Source organism: Pecten maximus, chromosome 17 (genome assembly GCF_902652985.1).
Source record: "Pecten maximus chromosome 17, xPecMax1.1, whole genome shotgun sequence".
Lineage (NCBI taxonomy): Eukaryota > Metazoa > Mollusca > Bivalvia > Pectinida > Pectinidae > Pecten > Pecten maximus.
Genome location: NC_047031.1, coordinates 26,799,109 through 26,826,406, shown reverse-complemented (window position 1 = coordinate 26,826,406; position 27,298 = coordinate 26,799,109). Strand labels below are relative to the sequence as shown.

At 35.6% G+C, this 27,298-nt stretch overlaps 1 protein-coding gene across 1 annotated transcript; it reads left to right on the top strand.

Annotated features, from left to right (window-relative positions):
* The first annotated feature begins 6,788 nt into the window (after positions 1 to 6,788).
* Positions 6,789 to 10,850, top strand: LOC117315267. The gene is made up of 4 exons (XM_033869414.1): positions 6,789 to 7,806; positions 8,006 to 8,437; positions 8,576 to 8,751; positions 9,306 to 10,850. The coding sequence occupies exons 1-4, from the start codon at positions 6,789 to 6,791 to the stop codon at positions 10,599 to 10,601; spliced, it is 2,922 nt and encodes a 973-aa protein (XP_033725305.1). The 3' UTR covers positions 10,602 to 10,850.
* Positions 10,851 to 27,298: the final 16,448 nt, after the last annotated feature.

Genomic DNA, 27,298 nt, shown 5'->3' with positions numbered 1-27,298 from the left:
AATAGTTTTCGAAAACTTCCTAATAAAGAGCCCCCTTTAACATTGGCACTTAAGACCTCTTGTTTTCAATCTAAATTGTTCTGTTCCTATTTGGTTTAAACAATTAGCACCAGTTGTAAATGGCAATGAGCATTGATGCTTAAAGTATTTTCAAATTTCACATATTTTCACAACTTAATTGTTTATGCCAAAGGTGCTATTGCAATATAATAAATCGACTTCCTCAATATAACAGCCTCTACCTGATCAGGAGCAGTTCAAATTTCACAACTGTGAATCATTTACAAAAAGCCTGAAACATAGACATTTGTGCTGCACTCAATGACTCGTATTCCGCTGGGTCCATTCGAAAACGAAGAACAATTTTGATGTCTGCTTTGGTAAACCTACGACATTTTGTATGTCAAGCTTGAAATCCTAGTCTTTTAAAGATGATGATGACTATCATATCAACAAGTTATTCCTGAGCTCTCCATTCACCGTAACGCGGATCCTAGCCTCAAATCAAAATAAATCACAGACAAATACCGATATTCTAGTGGATGTTGCCATTATATGTGTAAATAGTTCCAGTACCGTTGATGAGCGGGCAATGATTATTGAGAAATCGCGATGATCAATCAAGACTTTTGAATTTAAAAGGAGTCCGAGCTCTAGTAACATCCCCTAAACATGGAAAAAATAGAAACTGTTTTCTGTGTAAGAAACTTATATCAAAATTATTATGGAAAAAAACGTTTTGAAGAATACTGGTGACCTTGGGAGGGATAAATGTGGGTGTTTTAGTGGGAGTCCTATATCAGAAGTGTTCTATCCAATAGTCTGAGAATGGTTATAAGTATTGTATGTTAAAAACAAATACAAGATGAGTTGGGGCTAATAGAGATTACCTGTCAAAGAGTTCTTCGGATACATTGCACACTGCTCTGTTTTATTTTGATAGTGGCTTTACAAATGAGATATTGGGCCTTGATTGATGACGTTGACTGAAGGACTGTCTAATTTCTACTTCTAAATCCCCCAGAAAATGGTACATAAATATACAATATGTTAGTGTCCTATTGTGCGTGTATACATTCACATACATATACCGGATATTTACTACATACCACTGATGTCTGTATAACAAACACAGTTTCTAGGATATTTTCGAAAGATCAGTATTCATTTGCAGGTAATGATAACCTCATATGATCATATGGAACCCAAATCTCAATATTACGTTATAATACCATGTAGTTTGATGCGATAATAACACTAAAGCTGAAGCACTACAATTGTGGACAGTTATACAGAACAACGGGATGAACAGACAAAAATATTGATGCCAACGCATGTAAATGAACATATGATAACTCGGGTATTTCTGGCTAGGCGATTGGGTGCCGTAGATAGTGAGTTCGAGGCCCGGTCAGGGCACGAGTCAAAACGTTGTCTTCCTTCGTTATTTGTGTTGCTAAGTTATATATAATTTAAGTTAGGCCTATATATAGCTTTATAGTTCTAATATTTATACCTGTAACATACTGCATTGCTGTGGAGCTAAAATGGCATTGTAGGTCAAAAGTTATAACCTGAAAGCAAGTAAAGAGAACTTGTTCAGCACCCTAATAAGGTGATGTGAACACAAATATTTAAAAATATTCCTGTACGTACCTATAGGCGTACATGATCAACTGATCATAGCCTGTGTGTAAGTCTGCATAGATCGTTTTTGTTTTTTTCCCACCCGACACCGATTCCTGTCGATTGTTTGCTTATTGCAAAGATTGATTTTCCTATCGAAATATGCTTTGATATGTGAAAATGTGTATTTATGAAAAGGAACTCAACCGTGCCCCGATTAGGCTGGTAATCACTCTGTTTCTCTGTATGCGGTTGGCTAAGCCGCAACACTCAAGTAAATGTATCTGCGCCATGATTCTAAAAGGGGTGGTAACTCTTGTTCCACAGTTAAAACAATGTTTGACATGAATATACCAGTGTCTGGTAATACATGCTATGCAATAGCGATGTGTAGCGATGTATACGCAGTCAACAAGAGTCTGGTTGAACGAGACTACTGGTCCTTGGCGGAAGTAGAGAACGAAAGTATGGAATAAGTCTACGGGCGAACTTGATTCTGACGTGTCGGTGTGCCGGCGGGAAGGCGGGAAGGCGGGAAGACGGTAAAATTACTTTAATTTTGTCCCGAAAATGCGTCGCCGTAAATTCCTGCCGGTTTGAAAGCACCGGCACACCGGCAAATAAGATGGCTACGTGTTCAACCGAAAGATTAGATTAAGTGAGAAGTGAGAAGTGAGAAGAATATCAACTTGTTTTGATCCAGTCATATAAACATTGTATAGTGCAAAATAGTTGATTTTGAATGTTCTGCAGAGTTCGATGTTTACAATGCTTTCGAAATATGTTTATTCATATATAAATATGTTTTGGTCTATGTCGGCCATATTTCAACTGAGCCGCTTTGCTTGAATGTACGTACCGTCGGCTAGCTCAAAACCGGCAAACGGCACAAACTGCAAGCTAGAATCAAGTTCGCCCTACTACATTAACCACACCACAAATTCTCAGTCAACGGGGTATAACTCATGTAAATTATTGCCTAAGATTAACTACTTCCTGAATCACTGTTACAACGTTCATAATTATGATACCAAGTTGTATTTATTGAGTTTAAGACGTTTAACTACTTGTTTTTTCCCAACCTGCTAAACAATAATCATTTATTTTGTAGTGATATTATAGATTGATAGCATGTCAGCTTTCCAATATTAAGGTAATTAAATTTTTATTTTAATGAAAGACAGTATATAACATTTTATGACATTCGATGACAGCACTATACTACACTCAATTGTGTATATCGTTCTGTCCTGTGGAACTTTTGTTTTATCTGGCTCAAGCAGCAGCTACGTTCAAAAGTGATTTTTTACAGTAATTTACAAACATAATACAATTCCCATACAATTATCATAATTGTTTGATACAAATTGTTGTATTGCACGAGGTCACCCGTCAACTGCCAGTAAAAAGGTACAATTTTAACTACAGTACAATGTAAAAGATATCATAATAAATTAAGGATGTTGAATGTTCCCCGCTGAATATAACATATATTTAACGAGCAAAACAATATCGTTATTAACTTTGCATTGCTGTCACAGTCGAAGCGATCGTGATTAATTTGGATTTAAATGAACTTGAAAACGAAAGAAAAGAATCTGTTCAGTCTCATAATTTGAAAGTCAAAATATTGAAAACCTAATTTTGAGAACGTTTTCGACAAAACAAACATTCTCCATCCTTATGGTTTTAACATGCCACACTTATTTTGCAATTCCCAGTCATTTTATACAAAGGTCGATTAGGAAAGTGTTTATAAGAGGGTAGCATCTTTACGAGGAAAAGCTAGGCGATATTTTTACTGTCGTCATTATTATGATAAAGGAAAAAAAATACAAAAAAATGTAATGAACTACCAAGTTGATAGTCCTATGGTGTTATAAGGCTTATATAACTATATGGGACATACGTGATACGATTGCTGGGTGAGTTAAGGGAATCGCATTCATTTCCTATTACAAGCAAACACATTTTCAGAGAACACGGGATTGAAATAAGAATGTTACTGAAAATATTATTCTTTCTTAATGAACATATTTCATTATCTTTTTATATAAAAGTCAGAGATATTTACTGCATGGATTCGTCTTCATTAACATTCCGCTAACGTATTTGTTAGACTGCTGATATTACATAGTGTTGAATAGTTTGTCATGCTTAAGAAACATATATCACGTGATATATTTGTTCTCCAAAATATAGGCGGCCATTTTACTTCTACCAAGAATAAGGCCCTACAAGCCTTACGGACTGGAATGAGAAGACACCTACAATAGCAATAGGTATGTTATATATAAAACCAGGTTATTATCGACCGAACGGTATTGTGGTAGATTACACCTTTCTCCTAACCAACCCAAGTTTGTAGCAAAGATCAGTTTAATATAATATTGCCATTTTATACCCATGTTAATTGCTGATGTTTTATATTATGAATATGTTTCGAGTTGTCAAGGTTCATTGTAAATATGTTTTACTTACTTCATCAGAGTGAGACAAGTAAAGCCTTTGTATGATAAAATTTATAATTTACAAGGCGATAATTCACAGGTCGATGAACCGATCTTGTTTTTTATAATATGTAAATGATGTGTGAATGCAGGGCAAACTGAAAGTGGTAAAACGTTGCATTCCTGGATAAGTGCAATATAGATATATACAGTTCGATGTAAGTGGAAGAGGACGAGACGACGATACATTACAAAGAGAATTTCGCTTATCGCATATTTTGATTTTAATTAGTATATATCACCCTAAATCGAATGTCTTGTCGCAGTACCCAATCTTATAGCACTTATTGCGTCTTTGATATCATATTCTGCATAGTACTGTAAGTTTGCTATACTAATGTCAATTCCGAATAAATTATTTCGTTCCAGCTCCAGTCTGGTGCATTCATCAGAACTATGGTTTAATAACTTCCTGTTTGTACGATATAGCGCTGATCGGCGTGACGAAGTACAATGGAATGCGGTGGTATAATCTAGTAGTAGTAATTAGTAATACAATTAAGGTGATCGCGCCATCGCTTTTGAAAGAGTCGAATTGCCGTGTATGCGTACATAACCAATGTCTTTGTTGAGCATATTGTTCTTATAGGTCTATTGTTTTTGGTTCTGTATATGTATATATATATGCATACATGTCCTATAGTATATCGTCAGTTATTAGGCTAGCTTGGTAGAGTGACATACACAGAGTACTAAGGGACAAACATTGGTTGATGTGAAAATATCTCTTTTGAAAAACATTTGAAAATATCTCTCCACATTGCTGAGAGCGTCACGGGAAGGACATTTTTTAAACATTAGTTTATGTACTACAGAATAAGATTGACAAGTAAGATCAATATTTGTTTCCAACTTTTACTGTAATTTCAGATTAATGTTTTAAAGCTTAGGATGTGTAAATTTCTGTGATATATTCAAATTCATTAGGTTAGTATGTACAGTCAAACCTGTTCTAACGGCCACCTTGAATAAGCCGTCACATCCGTTAAAAGGCCAGTCAGTGATCCGCCCGGTGGAAAACACTATATAATGAACCTTAAATAAGTGGTCACCTGTCTAACGCGGCCAACATCCACAAAAATCTGCCCCTAGTCGTTGTATCGCCCTGTATTTAGCGGTCATTTTGTCCGGAGGTAGACATCGCGATGATCACATGAGCAGGTATTTTTTTTATCAAATTAATCAAAACTTTGATCTTTGTTGGTTCTCATTTCAAAATACACTGTATAACACCTGGTATATTGTTATCAATATCAACAAGTGCATTATAATACGATAAATTCAATAAACTGTTGAAACAAGAATTGGGCAACAGGCCGTTTCTGGCCAACCTGGTTTAAGCAGCCACCTGTCTTAAGCAGCCAATATTTATCGGTCCCTTGGGTGGCCACTTAATACAGGTTTGACTATATGTTCATTTTGATATATTGATAGGTACGTTATCCCTGTGTAATCCCTGATTTATATTTCCTAACACTTATCTCCCTTGTCCTTATTGATTGTTCTACTGAACCATAACAACTTCATGATATAGATAATGCCAAAATATATTCATTTCAAAAGAGCTATAACTTATGAAATTTGAATTAGTGTGTTCATTTGGATTTAAACCAACTTAATTTCCTTAATATCATAAAACCATAGACCCATGTTACCTGAGATGAATTTGATGGTTTATCTCGCCTCAGTATCAATCATCTTCCTGGATTCGAGCTGTAAGGATTTCGGAGCAAGTTAACACTACTACCATCTGAGAAGACGATAAAAGGACACTGTGACGCGTAACAACACCAACAGAGATTTGTATTAAATAATATGGCTTAGCTATATGTCAACCATAAGTATGGAAATGTCGTCGGCAGAAGAGGCCGACTGCGATTCCAGCGAAACCGTATCAAATGGAGCATCAGGAACAGCCTCACTCAAAACATCTGAGTCGGACAGTTTTGAAGTGATCGCATCATCTGGAATAAATGACGATGTTGAGAAAACCGCATTTGCCGATACTCACCTATCTTTGGAGAATTTGAATAATAGTGATTCCGATGTAACTGGAAACAAAACATCAGCTACTACACCGGGGAAACCAAAAGCTCGTGAAATTGGATGCACTTCTATACTACTAGAATGGACAAAACCTATGGAACGCGACATTTCGTATTATGAAATCAGGTTTAAGACAATGACCGACACCACTTGGCATAGACCGGTCTTCACTGACTTTGACAAGCCTTGTCATCAGCTGAGAGGTCTGGATCCAGATACAGAATATGAACTTAAAGTAAGAGCACATTATCAAGACAAAGAAGGTGACTTCAGCGAAGTGAGCGATCCTTTTAAGACCAAGTCACAGGTAGTTGAAAATTTACCATCAAATGAGGATCAACTTAGACATAGACCGGGAAAGCCTACTGCATTAGATGTGCAGGAAGACCACGTGCAGCTCGGATGGGATAAACCGAAAGTCAAAAATGTGAAGTTTTACGAAATCAAATTCAAATCTTCAAAGGATGTCAGCTGGTCAAGACCTGTATTGACAGAAAATGCCAACACATTCTACCGGATCGGCTGAACTTCAGCCTGCTACCGGATACCATTTTAAAGTCAAGTCACATTACCAATCTTTTGACGGCATATACAGCGAAGCGAGCGATGTCATTAAGACTCAGATATTGGAACACGGAAACGTGTCCCTATGATACAGCGTCTTCCAGTCAACCAGGTAAACCGGCTGCGTTGGAAGTTGGCTGTGACTACGCGTGCATCGCGTGGGATAAACCAGTCAAAAGTGACCTTGAATATTATGAAGTAAAGTTAAAGATTACGGGAGATGAATGCTGGTTTAAAATGCCCATTTTTACAAGAGACAACACGCCCTACAAGAGAGTTGCGGATCTCATGCCTGAGATACAATACGAGTTTAAAGTGCGTGGTCATTACCAGGAGGATGAAGGTCAATTTAGCGAGAAGAGCGACCCCGTATTGACAAAACAGTCCTCTATGTTTAAGGACGGTTCTTCTGACACTACGACGTCTAATATTCCATCGCGAAAACCAGGGAAGCTATGCAGTTTAGCTGTAGGTAGAGACTTCACCGATTTACGTTGGGATGCGCCTGAAGACAGAAATGTTTCATACTACGAGTTGAAATCCAAACGCACAAGAAGCCAAGCATGGGACAAGATGCCTGTGTTCACGGAAGATGCCAAAACGTTCCTTCGAGTGACAAACCTGTTACCTACAACATGCTACGTGTTTAAAGTTCGTGCACATTTTCAGGATGATGAAGGGCCCTTTAGTGATGTTAGCGATATTATTGCAACATCGGGCGATGTCGAAAACACAGACGAGAGAGAAAATGTCTTGTCGGTTGTGAAATTTCAGGGAAAATGTTCCCCCACCGATGAGGACAACTTTAGCATACCGTCGGAAGGTTTAACATGGTATCGCTCGCCAAGACAAACTGATGGAGGGTACTGCGCTGATTACCTTAGGATGGGACAAGGACATCGTATGGTCACTGAACCCCGCTCATTAAGTAGCACCAATGTATTGCCAATTCGAAAAGAGGATTATTTGTTCCATGGTCCATTTTTAGAAACGTTCCCTTCATCTGAAGGATCAACAACCAAAAGCTTGACTGCACATTACAGCAATCAAACCCGAAACGGTAAGTAGCAGTTAACGATTAAACAGTTTGATAGCCAGTGTTGCTATTGACAAAGAAATCAAACTTTAGCAATTCATATTTAAGTTTATAACGTAACTATGAAACTTAATTTAATCGATTAAGATAACTGATTTGTTGCAAAACTTAAATATATAATATATGAACGTAAGTTCTAAGGGGTCTCTTCATCAATTTTCAGATTCACAGGTTAAACATTCAAACCGACCCGGTAAACCAACACGGTCTGACAGCGGAAGTGACTTTATACGTCTTATATGGGTCGCCCCAGATGACAAAAATGTCCTGTACTATGAAGTTAAGAACAAACTTATACAGGATGAGCTATGGAGTAAGAACTCTGCGACAACAACCGACGACTCTTCCCAAATTTTCGTCCGTGGCCTACTCCAAGATACTGAATACACGTTCAAGGTTAGGGCACATTATAAAAATGGAGAAGGTGATTTCAGTGGACAAAGTGATGCAATAAGCACATTACAATCACCAGCCTTGTCTGTGCGTAATGTATGCGTTAAGCTGCAGGGTGGGGAACCAGCATTCTACAAACTACCATTGAAGGAAAATATGGATGCCAGAAGCACAGAGTACAAAACGAGAAAGTGTGAATTCGGTAAGACTTCCTTATACTTAAGTCATCATCAGTATGGAATTAGTTTTATTATCATAATAATATTCTTATTAAGATTTACTCTATAATTATTGCTCAACGATAAATGCAATCTAAAAACTTGTGCAATTTTACTTCCAGGTTCTTCCGATCGTCTTCAGGAAAAGACAATAATGATGATTGGGGCAACCGGATCAGGCAAGAGCACCCTCATTGATGGAATGGTGAATCATCTTCTGGGAGTCAAGTGGGCAGATGACTTCAGATTTAAAATCATCGACCTAATGACTGAAGAGGAAGCCAAGAGAGGATTAGAGGTGAGTAACTTGATTTATTGTAGCAAAATGTGCCGATGCGGAGTGAAGTATTTGCTTGCCAATGTAAGGAGGGAATTGGGTCATGTCTTCTGGCTGACACATACCAGAGTCTATAAAATTGGTAGCTACAATTTATCTTTAGCGCTCAGCATTTTGGAAGTTGGACGAGCTTTTTCGTCCATTGTAAGTGTTATAATATGACCGGGTTGGGTGTACTGTTTGGTATTCAGCAGTATGCTTCAGTGAGTTAGCACTATATAGTCGGCATCAGTTTCGCGCTATCAAAGGGAGACAACCACGAACATACCACAGCCTCCCAAAATGCACACACTCGACAAACGCATACAATTCCCACATATGTGATGATAAGATGTTAAATAACGCAAAAGAAAAGAAGCAGATGTCACCATTAACTACGAAAAAAAGGAATCAAACTGTTTAGTCCTTATAGGATTCACCATGGACAAAAACCCAGCCTACATTCGACTAGTATTTAGTAGTTATTACCAAAAGAGTATAATTTTTTCATTGTACTTTTTTGTTTCCTTTCTTAGACGGAATCACAAACAGACTGGATTACCAGTTATAGAGTTCATCCTATGAACAGAACTGTTAAGTTTATTTGCAACATAATAGACACCCCAGGATTCGGAGATACTAGAGGGATAGAAAGAGACCATCAACTTGTGGACCAGATCCGCGCCTTCTTCGACACGAAAGGTGTCAAAGGAATAGAAACCATAGATGCGGTATGTTTTGTCACGCAGGCACCTCTTGCAAGGCTTACACAAACACAACGATATATCTACGATTCCATTCTATCCATATTCGGCAAAGACATGAAAGAAAACCTCGTTGCTATGGTAACATTTGCAGACGGAAAGGAACCACCGGTACTAAATGCTCTGATGCAAGCTGCAATTCCTACAAAAAAACACTTTATATTTAACAATTCCGCACTTTTCGAATCAAACACAGATAGCAAGTGTAATAGATTCGGCAAGATGTTTTGGGAGATGGGTTTCACTAGCTATGACGGCTTTTTCAACTTTCTGCCATCATTGAGGACTCAGAGTTTACAGCTAACAGCAGAAGTATTAAATAAACGGGAACAACTCAACGCGACAGTTCAAGGACTCTTGCCACAGATTGATCAGGGTCTAATTGGCCTCGCAACTATGAAGTCCGAGCGCGAACTTGTGGACAAATATGAAAGAGAAATTAAAGATAACCAAAACTTCACTTACGAGATATCTGAATTTCGACAGAAAAAAGTAAATCTAAGGCCAGGAGAGTACGTCACAAACTGTACGTTTTGTCATTCCACGTGTCATTATCCATGTGGGATTCCTGATGACAACGATAAGGCATTCTGTGCAGCAATGTGCAATGGAAAATGCAGAGTTTGTCCTCAGAAATGTGGATGGCAGTTGCATAGAAACAACGATTTTCGCATAGAAGTCACGGAGGTGAAAGTAACAAAATCTTACGAAGAAATGAAAAAGAAGTTAGAGATAGCAAAAGAAGGGAAGGTTACTAAGCAGCACATCCTTCGAAGTCTTGGAGATGCCTTTCTCAAATTAAAAGACACCGTTTGTCAAATGATGGATAAGGTAAGGGATTGTGGCAACTATCTGCGGAACAACGCCATTAAGATAAACCCACTTACAGAGTTGGAATACCTCGATGTCCTGATAGAGTCTGAACGGCAACAGAGGAAACCCGGATTTTACGAGCGCGTTAAAATGTTGAGAGGACTAAAGCGCAGTGCTGAATTTAAAGCCAAATCAATACATCTCACTCCACAGCAAATACTGAAAGATATGGGACTCCAGGATATGCACATGTAGGTGTGTATTGTGATTATCAAGTGATTGATTAGTAAATACAAAATACTATAGATAGATGGAAGTGATTTAAATCTATCAAACATTCTGATTAGGTTGGAAGTGTAGGTTGTGCTATTTCTCGTGGTATAAAAAAATATTCCTTTAAACCTTTCGTAAACCGTGACCATCAACCTTGATCACTAACCGTGACCATCAACCTTGACCACTAACCGTGACCATCAACCGTTAGACATAGGAACACCTTTCAAAATATTAACTTCCTGCCCACAATTTTTTCTCAAATTTATGAAAGGATACGACACGATTCAATGTTTGGTATTACAGGTCATACGTATACCGTATTACATGAAAGTACCTGGAATAAAAGTATAATGGTGAACATTTTATATCCTATTTGTATATAATTTGTCTTAGAGTATAGCAATCAATGTTGTTCGCTTAATGTTAATTTTGGAGGTCAAATAAGGTAAAAGAGACGAAGTTTGAGATTTATCAAAATAAACATGATAGGATTAATCAGGAAGCGTAATACAATGTACATGTATATATATTATAAAGTTTATTACATTGGCTTCTTTAATCACTGTAAGATCTTGACCTATATCAACATAATAAAAAAGGTCCATTTTCTATGTGCATTTGCCAGTGCGTATGTGTCCATGACCGTTCATAAATTTAATAAATCACTTAAAAGATAAAGTGCATCACTGGTCAAAATTAAAAGACCAACTGTATCAAAAGATCGTGTTTTGAAATGTATAACTATTTCATTGCACCCTAACTCGTGTTTTTTTCCAATGTTTTGTGCAATCATTTTATGTTTAATCGTATCAATTCTTGAGGGATTTATTATCATTTATTAGACATTGACAGAAAACACGATATTATAATTTGATGATCAGATAATTTCTGAAATTTTATCTTTTTTTTTTTTGCCAAGTAAATTTTGCTATAATCTCTAAAGTGGCTGAAAGACCTTCGAATTATACAATCAATGCTAACGCTACAATACTGTTTAAGTGTGGAAGACTTTTTTATAATTTAAATTAACACTAGTACAATTGTCTGTACGACTCAGTAATCAATGTAATGTTAGGTGCTGCTTGACGTGAATACGTAATGTTCAAATCAATATTTATTATTCTTATTTGTTTCATATGCATATACATATCTCCATACCATTATACACGTAAATGAGTACCTCTGTCATGAAAAAGTAAATTAAAGCAAAATTATCATCATATAATAGCTTTTCAGATTCCGGAATAAATTGACAAGCTTTACGTATCGTAGCCGTTTCAAAGATTACATTTTAAGTTTATCGTTATAATCTGATCTACTATCTCATAACTCCCGAGTATTTCGTCAACGACAGTATACATTGCTTGGCAGCTTTCATATCCAATCAAAAGTGACGTCAAAACAGATGGATTTATAAAGTGAAAGATAAATAAATATAAAGTTTAATGTTGTTTTCCACAGGGATACGATAGACACATTTCTAACGCACCTGGTGGTACATTTTCCCCCCTTTTAATGGCAGACTTTATGTGTATGTTATATGGAGGTATATTACGTAATGTGTGGTATTCAAATGTAGTCACGAATATCTACAATTCAAACTGAGCCTTTTTTTCTCTTTTTTTTTTAACATTGTGTGTAATCATACTTTTCATGAGTACATTCTCATTAGTTAGCGTCAAATGAAACGTATAAATGCGAATACATGTACTTAATCCGACCTTTTCTCCTTTTATTCAAATGAAGTCACGGATACGGACAATTCAAACTGGGTTTTTTACATTGTGTGTGATCATATTTGTATCTTGTATATCAAATGGTAAAGTTGTATACCATATAAAATCCCAAACCTCGTTTTGAGATATCAAAACATGGCGTTATGCTATAGGTGTTAAATATATATTGGTATACACAAGTTAGAATATCAATGTATATTTAGGTCGACGAAGACGGTGGTTAAGACATTTTATTTAAACGTTGTATTTTCCTTATACATGTATGTCATCTGTAATTGATTTATGTTCACGAAATAAATCCAGGTCCTTCAAAGGCATGATGATTGTGAATATGATATTACGATAGTTCAATGGCTGCAATTTCAGAGTATCTAATTTATTGTGTAATGTAATCAATAATATGTAGCAACGTCATTTATGAATATTTATTAGCAATTCAAAATCACAATGCATACGTATCAGTAAAATATGTAATGTAATTCGATAAAGCCAGGTATTCAAATGACAGGACCACGTAAGTTCTGTGTTAGTTATAAAGATGTGGAAATAAAATCTACATAGAGGATATCTAACAGAATTTTCAGTAATAGCAAATGTATTTCACGAATGGGGTAATATTTTGATATATTTCAAGAGTGCGCAGCACAAGTGAAATAATCAAAATTTAAGCCACACGAGTGAAATATATTTGGTATTACTGAAGATATTGTTAGATATTCTGTCTTTTTTTAACCTTTTATAGCAAAATATACTGAGGCAGCTCAATCTTTCCCAGAATTCCTTGCTCACAAATGCACGCCAAATCGAGACGTTATGTATTCTATCTTGCATTATGCCGTCATATAACATGACTGAGAGCTATATGCAAATTATATGTTTCCTCATTGTCGTTTGTAAGCTGTGTTCTGATTGGTCAAATAAGGAAAATAGATATTTTTCACTAGTGACAAATATCACTTTCATAGAATGAATAATTTTCGATATTTCATTTGTAAAAATTTAATAAATGTATATCTTTATAAATTGTGGGATGCTGCTATCCTTAAGAATCTGTAAACATTTGGAATTCGTCTGTACAAGAGAGTATATATTCATACATTTCGCTTTACTATAGTACAATGTGAATTGGTACAATTTTTCTTACGGTACCCGCTTCAGTATATTTCCAACCGGTCATTGAAACAATTTATCGAAAAATACTTTTACAAACATGTACAAGCTTTATGTGTTTATCGAAAAAGGTGTACAGCTTCCTACAATCTAAACTGTTCGTGAACTGCAGCCTTTAATCGCATGTTCATTTAGTTTGTACGTTTGAGACGACTCTACTTCCATTTTCGGAAGTATCATATTGTGATTAATACAGTGTGATGTATGTTTTAATATATTCCCTATTTTCGTAATATTTATAATTAATTTAGGTTGGTGTAATCAATGTCACCAATTCTAAGTGTTCTGATTGCTTTGTAATTCGCCTGTCCCAAAGGCAATTAGCGGTATTGGGAGAGGGGCGTGCTGAATGCCTTTTAACAATTTTCAAGTTCACTTAGGTCTAATATATTTTGGTGTTAATTTTTTTTTGAACAAACTGTTTTCAATAACCTATACGCCCCAAATCACGCTGGGACATGAAACTTATAAAGTTTCTACAAATGAACGACGCTGACCTACATTTTGTACATCCAAGTTGCTGGGGTCATATACCTTAAACTTCACACAACTTTTTAATATCCTATATGTCCTAGTCGTGATATTAGTTTAGAGACATACTCGGACACAGGTCTTCTTAGTTTGTTCATATCAATGACCTTGACTCACTTTCAGGATCACCGGATTCCAATTAGTTAAAATATCAAATTGACTTTTTTCTTTTCAATTTCTGTTTATTTTTTTTTCAAATAAAATACCTTGACCTAAGTATAATGTCACAGATGTTAGAAGTATTAAAAATTTCCCAAGAGGTCATGATTTTGACAAGTACCATGTTTGGATGAGAGGCAGTCACGTTTGTTTAAATGGATGACGCACAGTTACTCACAAAGTCAACGTGGTCAAATGTGGTTAATGTTCAATACTATATGGAAACAGTAAATCTATTTGCGTTAATATTTCACATCAAACCCAAAGTTATATATATATTGAGCTATCGTAATGATTATAGATATTTTTTTTTATTGTACTTGGAAATATGGTTTTACCAGATGTTACCAAAATAGCATTTGAATGAATAGAACAATCTATTAGATTTAACGTAATGTGTGTTGATTTTTTGCGTTCATTTTTTTTGTCATTTTTTTCAACTTGTACAATTGAACATTTTAATTAAGCTCACTCCCTACAAAGGATGAATGCCTATAAGCTAAAGAGATTTTAAAATTGAAATTAGATCACGTGTTCGTGTAAAGGACATCAGGTTAAAACTTAATATTCGAAAAACAAATCCCAACTGAAAAAAGCAATGTGGCATTCATTCTCTGGGCGATGTATTATTCTATATCTATATATATTTCTAATGTACAAATAGGCTTTGGTTTAATGCTGTGATTGCAATTTTCCATTACAAAATATGGTCTATGTCTGCATGGGTTTGAATGTTAATTTTTAATATTATTTGATTGTACATTTTTAAACCTTTTTTTCTGGCGTTGTGTTGCCCCGAGAAAGTTTATGAAGCTTTCCATGATTAAGACTTATTGAAACTTCTTGCAATAAAAAATATATTCAAGGGGGAAATCCGATAAATGAGAACGAATGGTTGGCCGACTGAATAGAAATTTGTTTAAACTTTTCAGTTTTTAATTGTGATTAGTAAACAGTCTCCAATGCCTATTCTGACAGATTAATTGTGTATTGTTTTTCTTAACATTTATATCTTCAATTGTATAACAAATAATATTAAATGTAGGTGTGGGTTTTTTTAATGGACATTTGTAATCCAACCAAATGATTTTAACGTCATTTGATTCCATATTGTTTTATTCTATCAACACGATAAATTGTAATTTTAAGACAAGGCAATGCGATCATCGTCATTCCATTCGTCGGCGTAATTTTTAAGGATCAATCATTTATGTAGGAAATTCTATCTTACGTTTCAAACAATTGTGAATGGGTATCTGTAATACAATCATTCTGACATACGTACGTACACAGGCGTCTGCATCTGATTGTTATTTATAGGAAAAATAACCACTACTTCTACTACATTACCAAACCGACCAAAGGTATGCTGCTGAAATGCATCTTCGGATAATACTATCGTTTTGGGGCATTTTTTTTTTTACATCTTGAAGTCATTGCTACAATTCATTGTTAAGCCAAGGTGCGTACCTGAAGTTTGAATGCATTTTATATTTTGGTCGAATTGAACTTTAAGTGAAAATAGCTCACCCTAATTTCCGATTTTCAAAATGTCATTACACCTTGTAAATATAGTAGGAGTACTAGTAGGAGCCGGTATTTTTTGTCTATAAATACTAACCAGACACAGACGCCTGTGATACGTGTCAGGTAAATTGTTTTATTTTAATAAAAAAAACGAAATATTGCTCGTTTTTAATATTTTCATTCTTTGCAGATATATGACCATGTATGACAGGTGATCGATAAGGTCACTTAAAGTATTTTTTTCATATAATTCTTATTTTCGTTATATTAACCAGTTTTGTAAAATACCTTAGATGTTTTAAAATGCACTGTGTACCACATTATGATAATGGGCAATACTAGTTGAACTGCGGATCTTCAAAGGGAATTTCCATTTTTAATCATTCGGCAACGAGACTGGTAAGATATATACTACCCGTGTCAGATTTCTAGATGAGGCATTTCCAAATCTGACCTCAAGCTTTTTAACTACCCACGTATGGACAATGAAAGATGATATAAAGTGCTGTAGACGTTTTTCCAGTGCAATGCTTTTTTAATCCGGATTGAATGGTAAAAACAAAAAATAATGAAATAATATATTCCATAGTTTATTACCGGAAATTTAAACTCATCTTGATGAACACGAAGTAAATGTATACATGACAACTGTTCAAACCTGTACTGGTTATAAATGTACATTATGAACAACTGTTTTGCCTTCAAAGTCTTATGACATAATTCCAAATGTGTCAATATTGTAACTGCACTATTTATGGAATGAAGACTTTGTAATTAATTTGGGGGAGTGAAAGAAAATTATATTGAGTTGACAGGAAAGTGCATGACAAGACTTTACGCATTGTAGGGAAATATCAATCTCAAGTAAGTGCATTAAAACATTTGTCGATACTTAGTTTTCTTGTATTTTAAACTTAATAATATTGAAACTCATCATGGTGATTTTGGGGGATTTTTTATCAACGATTGTATACACTGTTGTTAATACTATAATGGTAATCCACTTGGACAAATGTATAATGTCATAGATGTTAGATGTATTAAAATTTCCCAAGAGGTCATGCTTTTGACAAGTACCATGTTTGGTTGAGAGGCAGTCACGTTTGTTTAAATGGATGACGTACAGCTACTCACAGAGACAACGCTGTCAAATGTGGTTAATGTTCAATACTATATGGAAACAGTAAATCTATTTGCGTTAATATTTCACATCAAACCCAAAGTTATATATATATTGAGCTATCGTAATGATTATAGATAATTTTTTTTATTGTACTTGGAAATATGGTTTTACCAGATGTTACCAAAATAGCATTTGAATGAATAGAACAATCTATTAGATTTAACGTAATGTGTGTTGATTTTTTGCGTTCATTTTTTTGTCATTTTTTTCAACTTGTACAATTGAACATTTTAATTAAGCTCACTCCCTACAAAGGATGAATGCCTATAAGCTAAAGAGATTTTAAAATTGAAATTAGATCACGTGTTCGTGTAAAGGACATCAGGTTAAAACTTAATATTCGAAAAACAAATCCCAACTGAAAAAAGCAATGTGGCATTCATTCTCTGGGCGATGTATTATTCTATATCTATATATATTTCTAATGTACAAATAGGCTTTGGTTTAATGCTGTGGTTGCAATTTTCCATTACAAAATATGGTCTATGTCTGCATGGGTTTGAATGTTAATTTTTAATATTATTTGATTGTACATTTTTAAACCTTTTTTTCTGGCGTTGTGTTGCCCCGAGAAAGTTTATGAAGCTTTCCATGATTAAGACTTATTGAAACTTCTTGCAATAAAAAATATATTCAAGGGGGAAATCCGATAAATGAGAACGAATGGTTGGCCGACTGAATAGAAATTTGTTTAAATTTTTCAGTTTTTAATTGTGATTAGCAAACAGTCTCCAATGCCTATTCTGACAGATTAATTGTGTATTGTTTTTCTTAACATTTATATCTTCAATTGTATAACAAATAATATTAAATGTAGGTGTGGTTTTTTTAATGGACATTTGTAATCCAACCAAATGATTTTAACGTCATTTGATTCCATATTGTTTTATTCTATCAACACGATAAATTGTAATTTTAAGACAAGGCAATGCGTTCATCGTCATTCCATTCGTCGGCGTAATTTTTAAGGATCAATCATTTATGTAGGAAATTATATCTTACGTTTCAAACAATTGTGAATGGGTATCTGTAATACAATCATTCTGACATACGTACGTACACAGGCGTCTGCATCTGATTGTTATTTATAGGAAAAATAACCACTACTTATACTATATCACCAAACCGACCGAAGGTATGCCCCTGAAATGCATCTTCGGATAATACTATCGTTTTGGGGCATTTTTTTTTTTTTACATCTTGAAGTCATTGCTACAATTCATTGTTAAGCCAAGGTGCGTACCTGAAGTTTGAATGCATTTTATATTTTGGTCGAATTGAACTTTAAGTGAAAATAGCTCACCCTAATTTCCGATTTTCCAAGTGTTATTACACCTTGTAAATATAGTAGGAGTACTAGTAGGAGCCGGTATTTTTGTCTATAATTACTAACCAGACAAAGACGCCTGTCATAAGTGTCAGGTAAATTGTTTTATTTTGATAAGAAAAAAATAAATATTACTCATTTTTAATATTTTCATTCTCTGCAGATATATGACCATGTATGACAAGTGATCGATAAGGTCATTTAATTGATTTTTTTCATATAATTCTTATTTTCGTTATATTAATCAGAATGAAAAAAATACCTTGAATGTTTTAAAATGCACTGTGTACCACATTATGATAAGGCAATACTAGTTGAACTGCGGATCTTCAAAGGGAATTTTCATTTTTAATCATTTGGCAACGGGACTGGTAGGATATATACTACCCGTGTCAGATTTCTAGATGAGTCATTTCCAAATCTGACCTCAAGCTTTTTAACTTCCCATGTATGGACAATGAACGATGATAAAAAGTGCTGTAGACGTTTGTCCAGTGCAATGTTTTTTTAATCTGGATGAAATGGTAAAAAAATGAAATCGTATATTCCCTTGTGTATTACCGGAAGTTTAAAATCTGTTGATATTCACAAAGTAAATGTATGCATGACAACTGTTCAAATTTGTAATGGTTAGAAATGTACATTATGAACATCTGTTTTGCCTTCAAATTCTTAATATATAATTCCAAATGTGTCAATATTGTAACTGCACTATTTTCTTATGGAAATGAAGACTTTTTAATTGATTTGGGAGAAAGTGAAAGAAAAGTGGATTGAGTTGACAGGAAAGTGCATGACAAGATTTTACGCATTGTTAGGAAATATCAATGTCAAGTAAGTGCATTAAAACATTTGACGATACTACGTTTCTTGTTGTATTTTAAGATTTTAATATTTAAATTAATCATGGTTATTTTTGGGGTATTTTTTTATCCACGATTGTATACACTGTTGGTTAAACTATAATGGTAAACAACTAGGACAAATGCCCACGAAAAAAAAAAAAAAAAAAAAAAAACTTGCCCAACGAAAACACTATTTTACCGCAGACCTGTAAGGCCTGTATGTTCCGTGCGATTAAGTTACGTATTTTCAAAACAGAGTGAAACGTCTACTAATTGTCCATGAACGCAGATAATTGCGGGCTAAATCGATCTGTAACAGAGTACGTTTCCATTGAGCGTTTTCCATTCTTCGGTATCTAGACACTTTCGCCTTCAATGATGCGCTGCTCAATAACGTATTCCATTATTTTCAACGCTAGCCATTACCATCTTTTTTTTTTAAATTAAAAACTGTGTGTTTTGGAACAAGAGTTTAAGGCAGAGTCAAAACATCATGACCAAACATGGCAAAACAGGTTTATGTCTAATTTCTAAATATTTTTCTAGATTTTCTCTAATAAATTCGTCTTACAAGCTTCCACGTTTCAATTCATATAAGATTGTCAAATAGAGTGTGCTTTTATTACACTTAAGGTTTACACATTGCGAGATTTCGAGAAAGATAATACAAAGAGTTTCATAAATGTATCAAATCTAAAGGATTTCGAGATGAAATCTGTTTATCTCGTGAGCAAGTGTTACAAAATACATTCCCTGCCATTCATGAAACTTTCTTATTTTTGATATATTATCTTCAATATGATCCCATCAAATCTGCAATTGTCTTTTTGTAAAATAAATATCAAGTCACATTAAATCATACTGTAAAGTTCAAGCGAAAAAGAGCTTTGGTGGTATATTAACTGAAAAAAACTACGGCAATCTTGTGTAAAAAATATTTCTAGTCCTGACCAGCTATCTCAAATACTATACCACAAACTGACCTTGTTACAATGTCGTAAACGGTCCTTGTTAAAAAGTTATAATATCAACAAGGAACGATTTTCAGTCACTTCCAATATCATCAGTTTCAGGTTGTTATATCCTCGTCCCGGTTAGGACCCGTTAGAGCTAGATACCAGGGTAGAAAGCGGAATACATCTCACTCATGGCCTCTTGCTTTATATGGCTGCTGTCAAAAAGCAATAACTTTTTGATGAATTTGTCGAAGGTGTCAATCAATGAATGTCTTTAGGAGTGAAATAGAAATTTTAACCAATTTCTTTTCACCACAGAATGAACTGTTCTTTTCTACTCTGGTAATAAGAAATATAGATGAAACTGGATACAGCACTTCGTATTCGCCAGGGAACTCGGAATAATTCATTATCTTTCGCGATCTCCAATTTGTTTCAACAGTGTTGTCAATGACAAAGATAGCCGAAATTGCAAAAGCACAGCCTATTGATTTATCAATAGATGCTGAAATGAAGCTCTTCCATGCGAACGACATTCCACTTTTGTATTCAACCACATGCTGTGTGAAGTTACTGCCCATTCCGCGGTAAGTTTCCCGTCCAAAGTTTGACAAGGTTGGCCATTGTAAAAGTACGACATTTAACATTAGCCCTAACGAGCCCAGAGAGTTTTCCAGTGTGATGTTCTCAGTACGAAGTAATGTATTAAGGTCTCTATAAAATGTATTGTCTGTGTACATCTTAACAAGGGCGATAAAGAACAATGCACAGCTTTTAGTTTTCAAATATCTATCAGCCGAACTTCCAAATCGTTTACGTATATCAGCACGAATTGTATTTTGTTGGTTCTTCCAATTGTGAAGGGAATATCCAAAAATGTCCTGACACTATTAGGAAAATAAGGCGCCGTATTTGAACCATTCGGAAGGAAAACTCCTGGGTATTTGTGTAAGGTGTGAAGGAAGACTAGGTGTCCATGTCTGTTGATAAACCGTCCCTCGTCAGCTGTCACAAACGAATTGGCTCCGCCTCTAATCCTCCAGATTAACCAAGACGAACTGTTATCATCCTTATTTCCACCACGACAGGGGAAATTTTCTAGAAAACAGACGCCAGTCAGTAGTCCTCGAAGGCGAACATTCTTCACTTGTACCAGTAGAGTCAGGGGTACCCCAGGGGTCGGTCCTTGGGCCAAGTCTGTTTCTATTTTATATAAACGACATGCCCCAAGGTTTATCCTCCTCTATCAGACTTTTCGCTGACGACACTATTGTTTATATCACTGTCTCCTCAGACAGGGATGCACAAACATTGCAGTCTGACCTAGACAAACTGGCAGCCTGGGAATCTAAGTGGAAAATGGCATTCCATCCTAAAAAATGTAATGTCCTCTCCGTTACCCAACGTAGAAACCCAGTGCAACATGAGTACTATCTCCATGGCCATTGTCTAGAACATGTGGATAAAGCTAAGTACTTGGGAGTTACCATCCAACAAAATCTTAATTGGGGCCCCCACATACAAAACATCTGCAATAAAGCCAACAAAACACTAGGTTTTCTAAAACGAAACTTAAACATCAATTCCATTTCTGTGAAACAGCAAGCATATAAATCATTAGTTCGGCCTTCAGTAGAATATGCTTGTACAATTTGGGACCCACATCTAAAAAACGACATTGACAAACTAGAAATGGTCCAACGACGAGCCGCCCGCTTTGTGACACACAGGTATCACAACACATCCAGTGTTGGCGATATGCTCCAAAGACTAGGCTGGCGTAGTCTTTCAGACAGGCGTAGGGATGCCAGACTCACTATGCTGTATAAAATCACACACAGCCTTGTTGCCATCAACAAAGACAATCATCTCACCACTCAAAACCGTCAAACTCGACTATCACACTCCTTTTCCTATCAAGTCCCGCACTGCCGCACCACCTGTCGTAAAGAATCTTTCTTTCCAAACACCATATCCGAATGGAACAAACTCCCTCCTGATCTCATCTCTGCAAACACTATTACTGCCTTCAAATCCCAGCTCTCTTCCTACAAATATTAATTTCGTCCTCAATGTACATAGTTTTAACCTGATAATTTAGTGCTACTTCTTATTTTTCCCTTTAAGCATAGCGCAGATCATTGACAGCATCTTCATAATGTTGAAGGAGGTCAACAATCGGTAGAAGTAGAAGTAGAAGCTGTAGATGTCCATTGATGTATGCTATGTTAGTTAGTAAGTATGGTTTGTCATAACGTACTGGAGTACCAAAAATGTGCTTACAATACATCATCAGTATAATAACTGCATATACCCCCATTTCTGTGTTGCACACAGCACAAATCAACTCTAATGATAGACAGGGTAATATCCTCACAACACAAATCACCTCTAATGATAGACAGGGTAATATCCTCACAACACAAATCACCTCTAATGATAGACAGGGTAATATCCTCACAACACAAATCACCTCTAATGATAGACAGGGTAATATCCTCACAACACAAATCGCCTCTAGTGACAGACTGGGTTAGATCTACACAGCACGAATCACCTCTGAACTACACATGTACCCGGTAATACTGATACTATTTAGATTCTCAACCAGGTATGGTGACAAGGAAACTGCTCAAGGAACTTAAACTTGACGCTCGGGTAAACTTCCCTGAAGACTTAATGCATGTTGATGTATAAATACTCTACCCATTTCAGCCATAGAAATATAAAAAGGCATTAAAACAATCCATAACATTAATTTTTTTTTTTTTTGTATTTTTTTTATTTTTAAAGCATTTTCATCAACAACATATGATGTACATAATAAAATAATTCATTCAAATTCCCTTCCGTTCATCATCATCATCATCATCATCATCATCATCATCCAGCAAACACATCATCATCATGTCATCCGGACACATCATCATCATCATCATCATGTCATGCGGACACATCATCATCATCCAAAAACCCATCATCATCATTATCCAAATACATCATCATCATCATCATCCAGCAAACACATCATCATCATCATCATCATCATGTCATCCGGACACATCATCATCATCATCATCATCATCATCATCATCATGTCATCCGGACACATCATCATCATCCAAAAAACACATCATCATCATTATCCAAATACATCATCATCATCATCATCATCATCTTTCATCCGGACACATCATCATCATCATCCAAAAAACACATGAACATCATCATTATCCAAACACTTCATCATAATCATCATCATTGTCCAAACACATCATCATCGTATTTCATCCAAATACAAACATTATCATCATCATCATCAAAACACATGCATCATCATCATATTTCATCCAAACACATCATCATCATCATCATCCGAATACATCAATCTTAATCTCATTCATATGTTGCTTTTTTATGAGAGAGAGAGAGAGAGAGAGGCGGGACTTATAATGTAATGAAATTGAATTGAGTGTAAAAGCTGGATATAAGATATACTAAATAAGACTATGGCCTAGTAACAACAAATGACAAGAGTATTAAAAATGCTATAATTTGACATATCATAATACTTATTTTAAAAATGAAGAGTCCTGGGACAGACTGTCAGGGTCACAAAAAAAAGGGGGGGGGGGGGGGGGGGGGGGGGGAACCCCCCAAAAAACCCCACATAAATCAATAGAACTATACATACATATTGATAAAACAGAAAATAAACACTTTTTAAGCTTTTAGAGGTCTTAAATAGATAATATGTTTTTCCATTTATTCCAATCCAGATTAACTAGTGCATCGAGAAGTGATTCAAAACTTTGCAAAAAGAACTTAACTTTTTCACACTCCCAAAAAATATGAATTATTGTTTCAGGGTAAAATTTACAAAAAGTACACAACAGACTTGTAACAATGTTTACTTTAAAAAGAACTGAATTTAGAGTTAAAATATTGTGCAAGATTCTAAATTGAAACCACTGAAGTTTTGAGTTATTTGTTACTTTAAAAGGTATGGAAAAGATATTTGCCCATGTTGAATCTGTAAAATCAAACACTTCATTCCACTTTTTTTTCCTGTAGCAATTTCTATATTTTTTGAAAGACTTTTATATATAATTTTAATGTCCTGTTGTGATTTGAGAAATAAATATATATTATGTGGAATATATGGTAATATCAGGTCTTTATCTATGATCTCCTGTAAATGGAAGTTTTTACGGATAGAATTAATAACACCCTGATATTTAAGAAAGTTTGTTCGTATATTATATTTCTGAGTAAATTCATTGAATGTATGAAAAGAAAGAGTATTCGAATCTTTTAACACATCATTAACTACTTGGACACCCTTACTAAACCAGTCTTTATAGAAAACAGAGTGTCCACCAATACTAATATGTGGATTATGCCATAGTGGACTTTTTAGAAAAGAGAGTTGTTGATGTTTCGTATTAGTTTCTGATGTCAATAATCTTTCCCAAGCTTTGAAAACATCGGCCCAGAATTCATTTTTACATTGTTTTTGACATAACCGTAAATAATCAATCCCAAAATGTATGCAATAGTTCCGGTTAAACAGATTGTTGAATAAAACCTGCCATTTTCTTATACATGTATTATGGAGTAATCTTTTTAACCATCCTAGTTTAAGGGAATCAACAAAGGCATAGATGTTTATCATTTTTAACCCACCCTCTGAATACTCCTTAGTTATTACTTTTCTCTTCACCTTATCAGCTTTACCATTCCATAAGAAATTAAAAATAATGGTATTGAGTTGTTTCATAACATTAATAATCAAATAACAAGACACCCATGGGCCTTAACGGTCACCTGAGATTTTAAATAATTCGGTTAATTAAATCCTTTTTTGCCCCACCCATCAGTCCCTGGGGGTCAGTCAAGGCCAATATATGCACACCATCAAACTGTCATCCCATGATGATGTTAACTAAATTAGAATGAATTCCAATAGAAATCAAACAAATGATAATCAAAAATGTGATTTTTCTATATAAACTATCGTAAAATTTACCCCCTCCCAGGGGCAAACATGGGACCCCATGGTCATGAAATTCACACTTTTGGTAAAGCACCTTTAGACCCTTCAATCTGTGAAGAGTTATTGATGCTACCTTAGTCTTGAGAAGAAGATTTTCGAAATTTTAGCCCTCAGGTCCTGGGGGGTGGAGACCACATAATTCACAATTTTTGGTTCACCTTTAGCCATAGAAGCCAAATGTCATTGAATTTAGTTTAACGATTTTGGAGAAGTCGAAAATGTAAATTGTTTACGGACGGACGACACACGACGACGGACAAAAGGTGATAAGAATAGGTCACTTAAGTCTTAGGTGACCTAATAAAATCAACAGTGCACGTGCAATACATTATAAACATATATCCCCATTATTGTATTAGTGTTAACACGCCATCGGTCACGCCCGTTAGTGGCAAGCACATGATGACTCACTCTTAGTAATAGACAGAGCGATATATTACACGTAATCTTGTGGTAATAACAAAATACGATTATAATCTCGACTCTGTCAGGCTACCAGGAAGAATGACAAGGAAATAGGAACATGATATATATATCCATCACGGCTCGCGACTGTTCTATAATCAAACAATTATTGTGACGCCGGTCAAATTCACAGCGAAATAGAAACAAACTGATACACACGGGTATGTGTAACAATTTGAGTGGTCTGGTGGCAGTGGTTATACGCGTACGCTTGCCTTTCATCTTGGCGGGTCAACTGCCCGGCCAAGTGGATTTTCCTCCCACAGAAAGACCCTCGCGTGCTTCAATCCGGACCATATGATACTATGTTGATATACTAACAATAGGCCCAATGGGCCTGTATCGCTCACCTGGCTCTACTGCAAATTTGCAGTTGATTGAGATCATTTCTACAGATACTATGCTGATAACCAATTTATTCAAATAGTAATCTAGGTTTATTCATGTAAATGAATTTTCTAGTCCTTCATTCCAACATAATATTGGCCTAATAGCAGGTCTTGGTGACTCTTGGCTATCGCAAGATTTAAAAATATTTCACCTCTGTGACCTTGAATGTAGGTCAATGTCATTCATTTGAACCAACTTGGTAGCCCTTCACTCCAGCATGCTACAGGCCCAATATCAAGTCCCTGGGTCTCTTGGTTATTGAGAAGTGGTTTGAAGTTAATAGCCTATTTGACACATGTGACCTTGAATGAAGATCAAGGTAATTTATTTGAACAAACTTAGTAGCCCTTCCCTCCAGCATGCTACAGGTCCAATATCAAGTCCATGGGTCTCTTGGTTATTGAGAAGTGGTTTGAAGTTTATAGCCTATTTGACCCATGTGACCTTGAATGAAGATCAAGGTCATTTATTTGAACAAACTTAGTAGCCCTTCACCCCAGCATGCTACAGGCCCAATATCAAGTCCCTGGGTCTCTTGGTTATTGAGAAGTGGTTTGAAGTTTATAGCCTATTTGACCCATGTGACCTTGAATGAAGGTCAAGGTCATTTATTTGAACAAACTTAGTAGCCCTTCACCCCAGCATGCTACAGGCCCAATATCAAGTCTCTGGGCCTCTTGGTTATTGAGAAGAAGTGGTTTGAAGATTATAGCCTATTTGACCAATGTGACCTTGAATGAATGTCAATGTCATTTATTTCAACACACTTGGTAGCCCTTTACCCCAGCATGCTACAGGCCCAATATCAAGTCTCTGGGCCTCTTGGTTATTGAGAAGAAGTGGTTTGAAGATTATAGCCTATTTGACCAATGTGACCTTGAATGAAGGTCAATGTCATTTATTTCAACACACTTGGTAGCCCTTTACCCAAGCATGCCACAGGCCCAATATCAAGTCACTGCGCCTCTTGGTTATTGAGAAGTCGTTTGAAGATTATAGCCTATTTGACCCATGTGACCTTGAATGAAAGTCAATGTCATTTATCTGAACAAACTTGGTAGCCCTTCACAAAGGCACAATATCAAGTCACTGGGCCTCTTGGTTGTTGAGAATAAGTCGTTTGAAGATTATGGCCTATTTGACCCATGTGACCTTGAATGAAGGTCAAGGTCATTTATTTCAACAAACTTTGTAGCCCTTCACCCCAGCATGCTACAGGCCCAATATCAAGTCCCTGGGCCTCTTTGTTATTGAGAAGAAGTCGTTTATGTGAAAAAGTTGACGCCAGACGGACGACAGACGCCTCACCACAACACCACGACTTGCCCTTC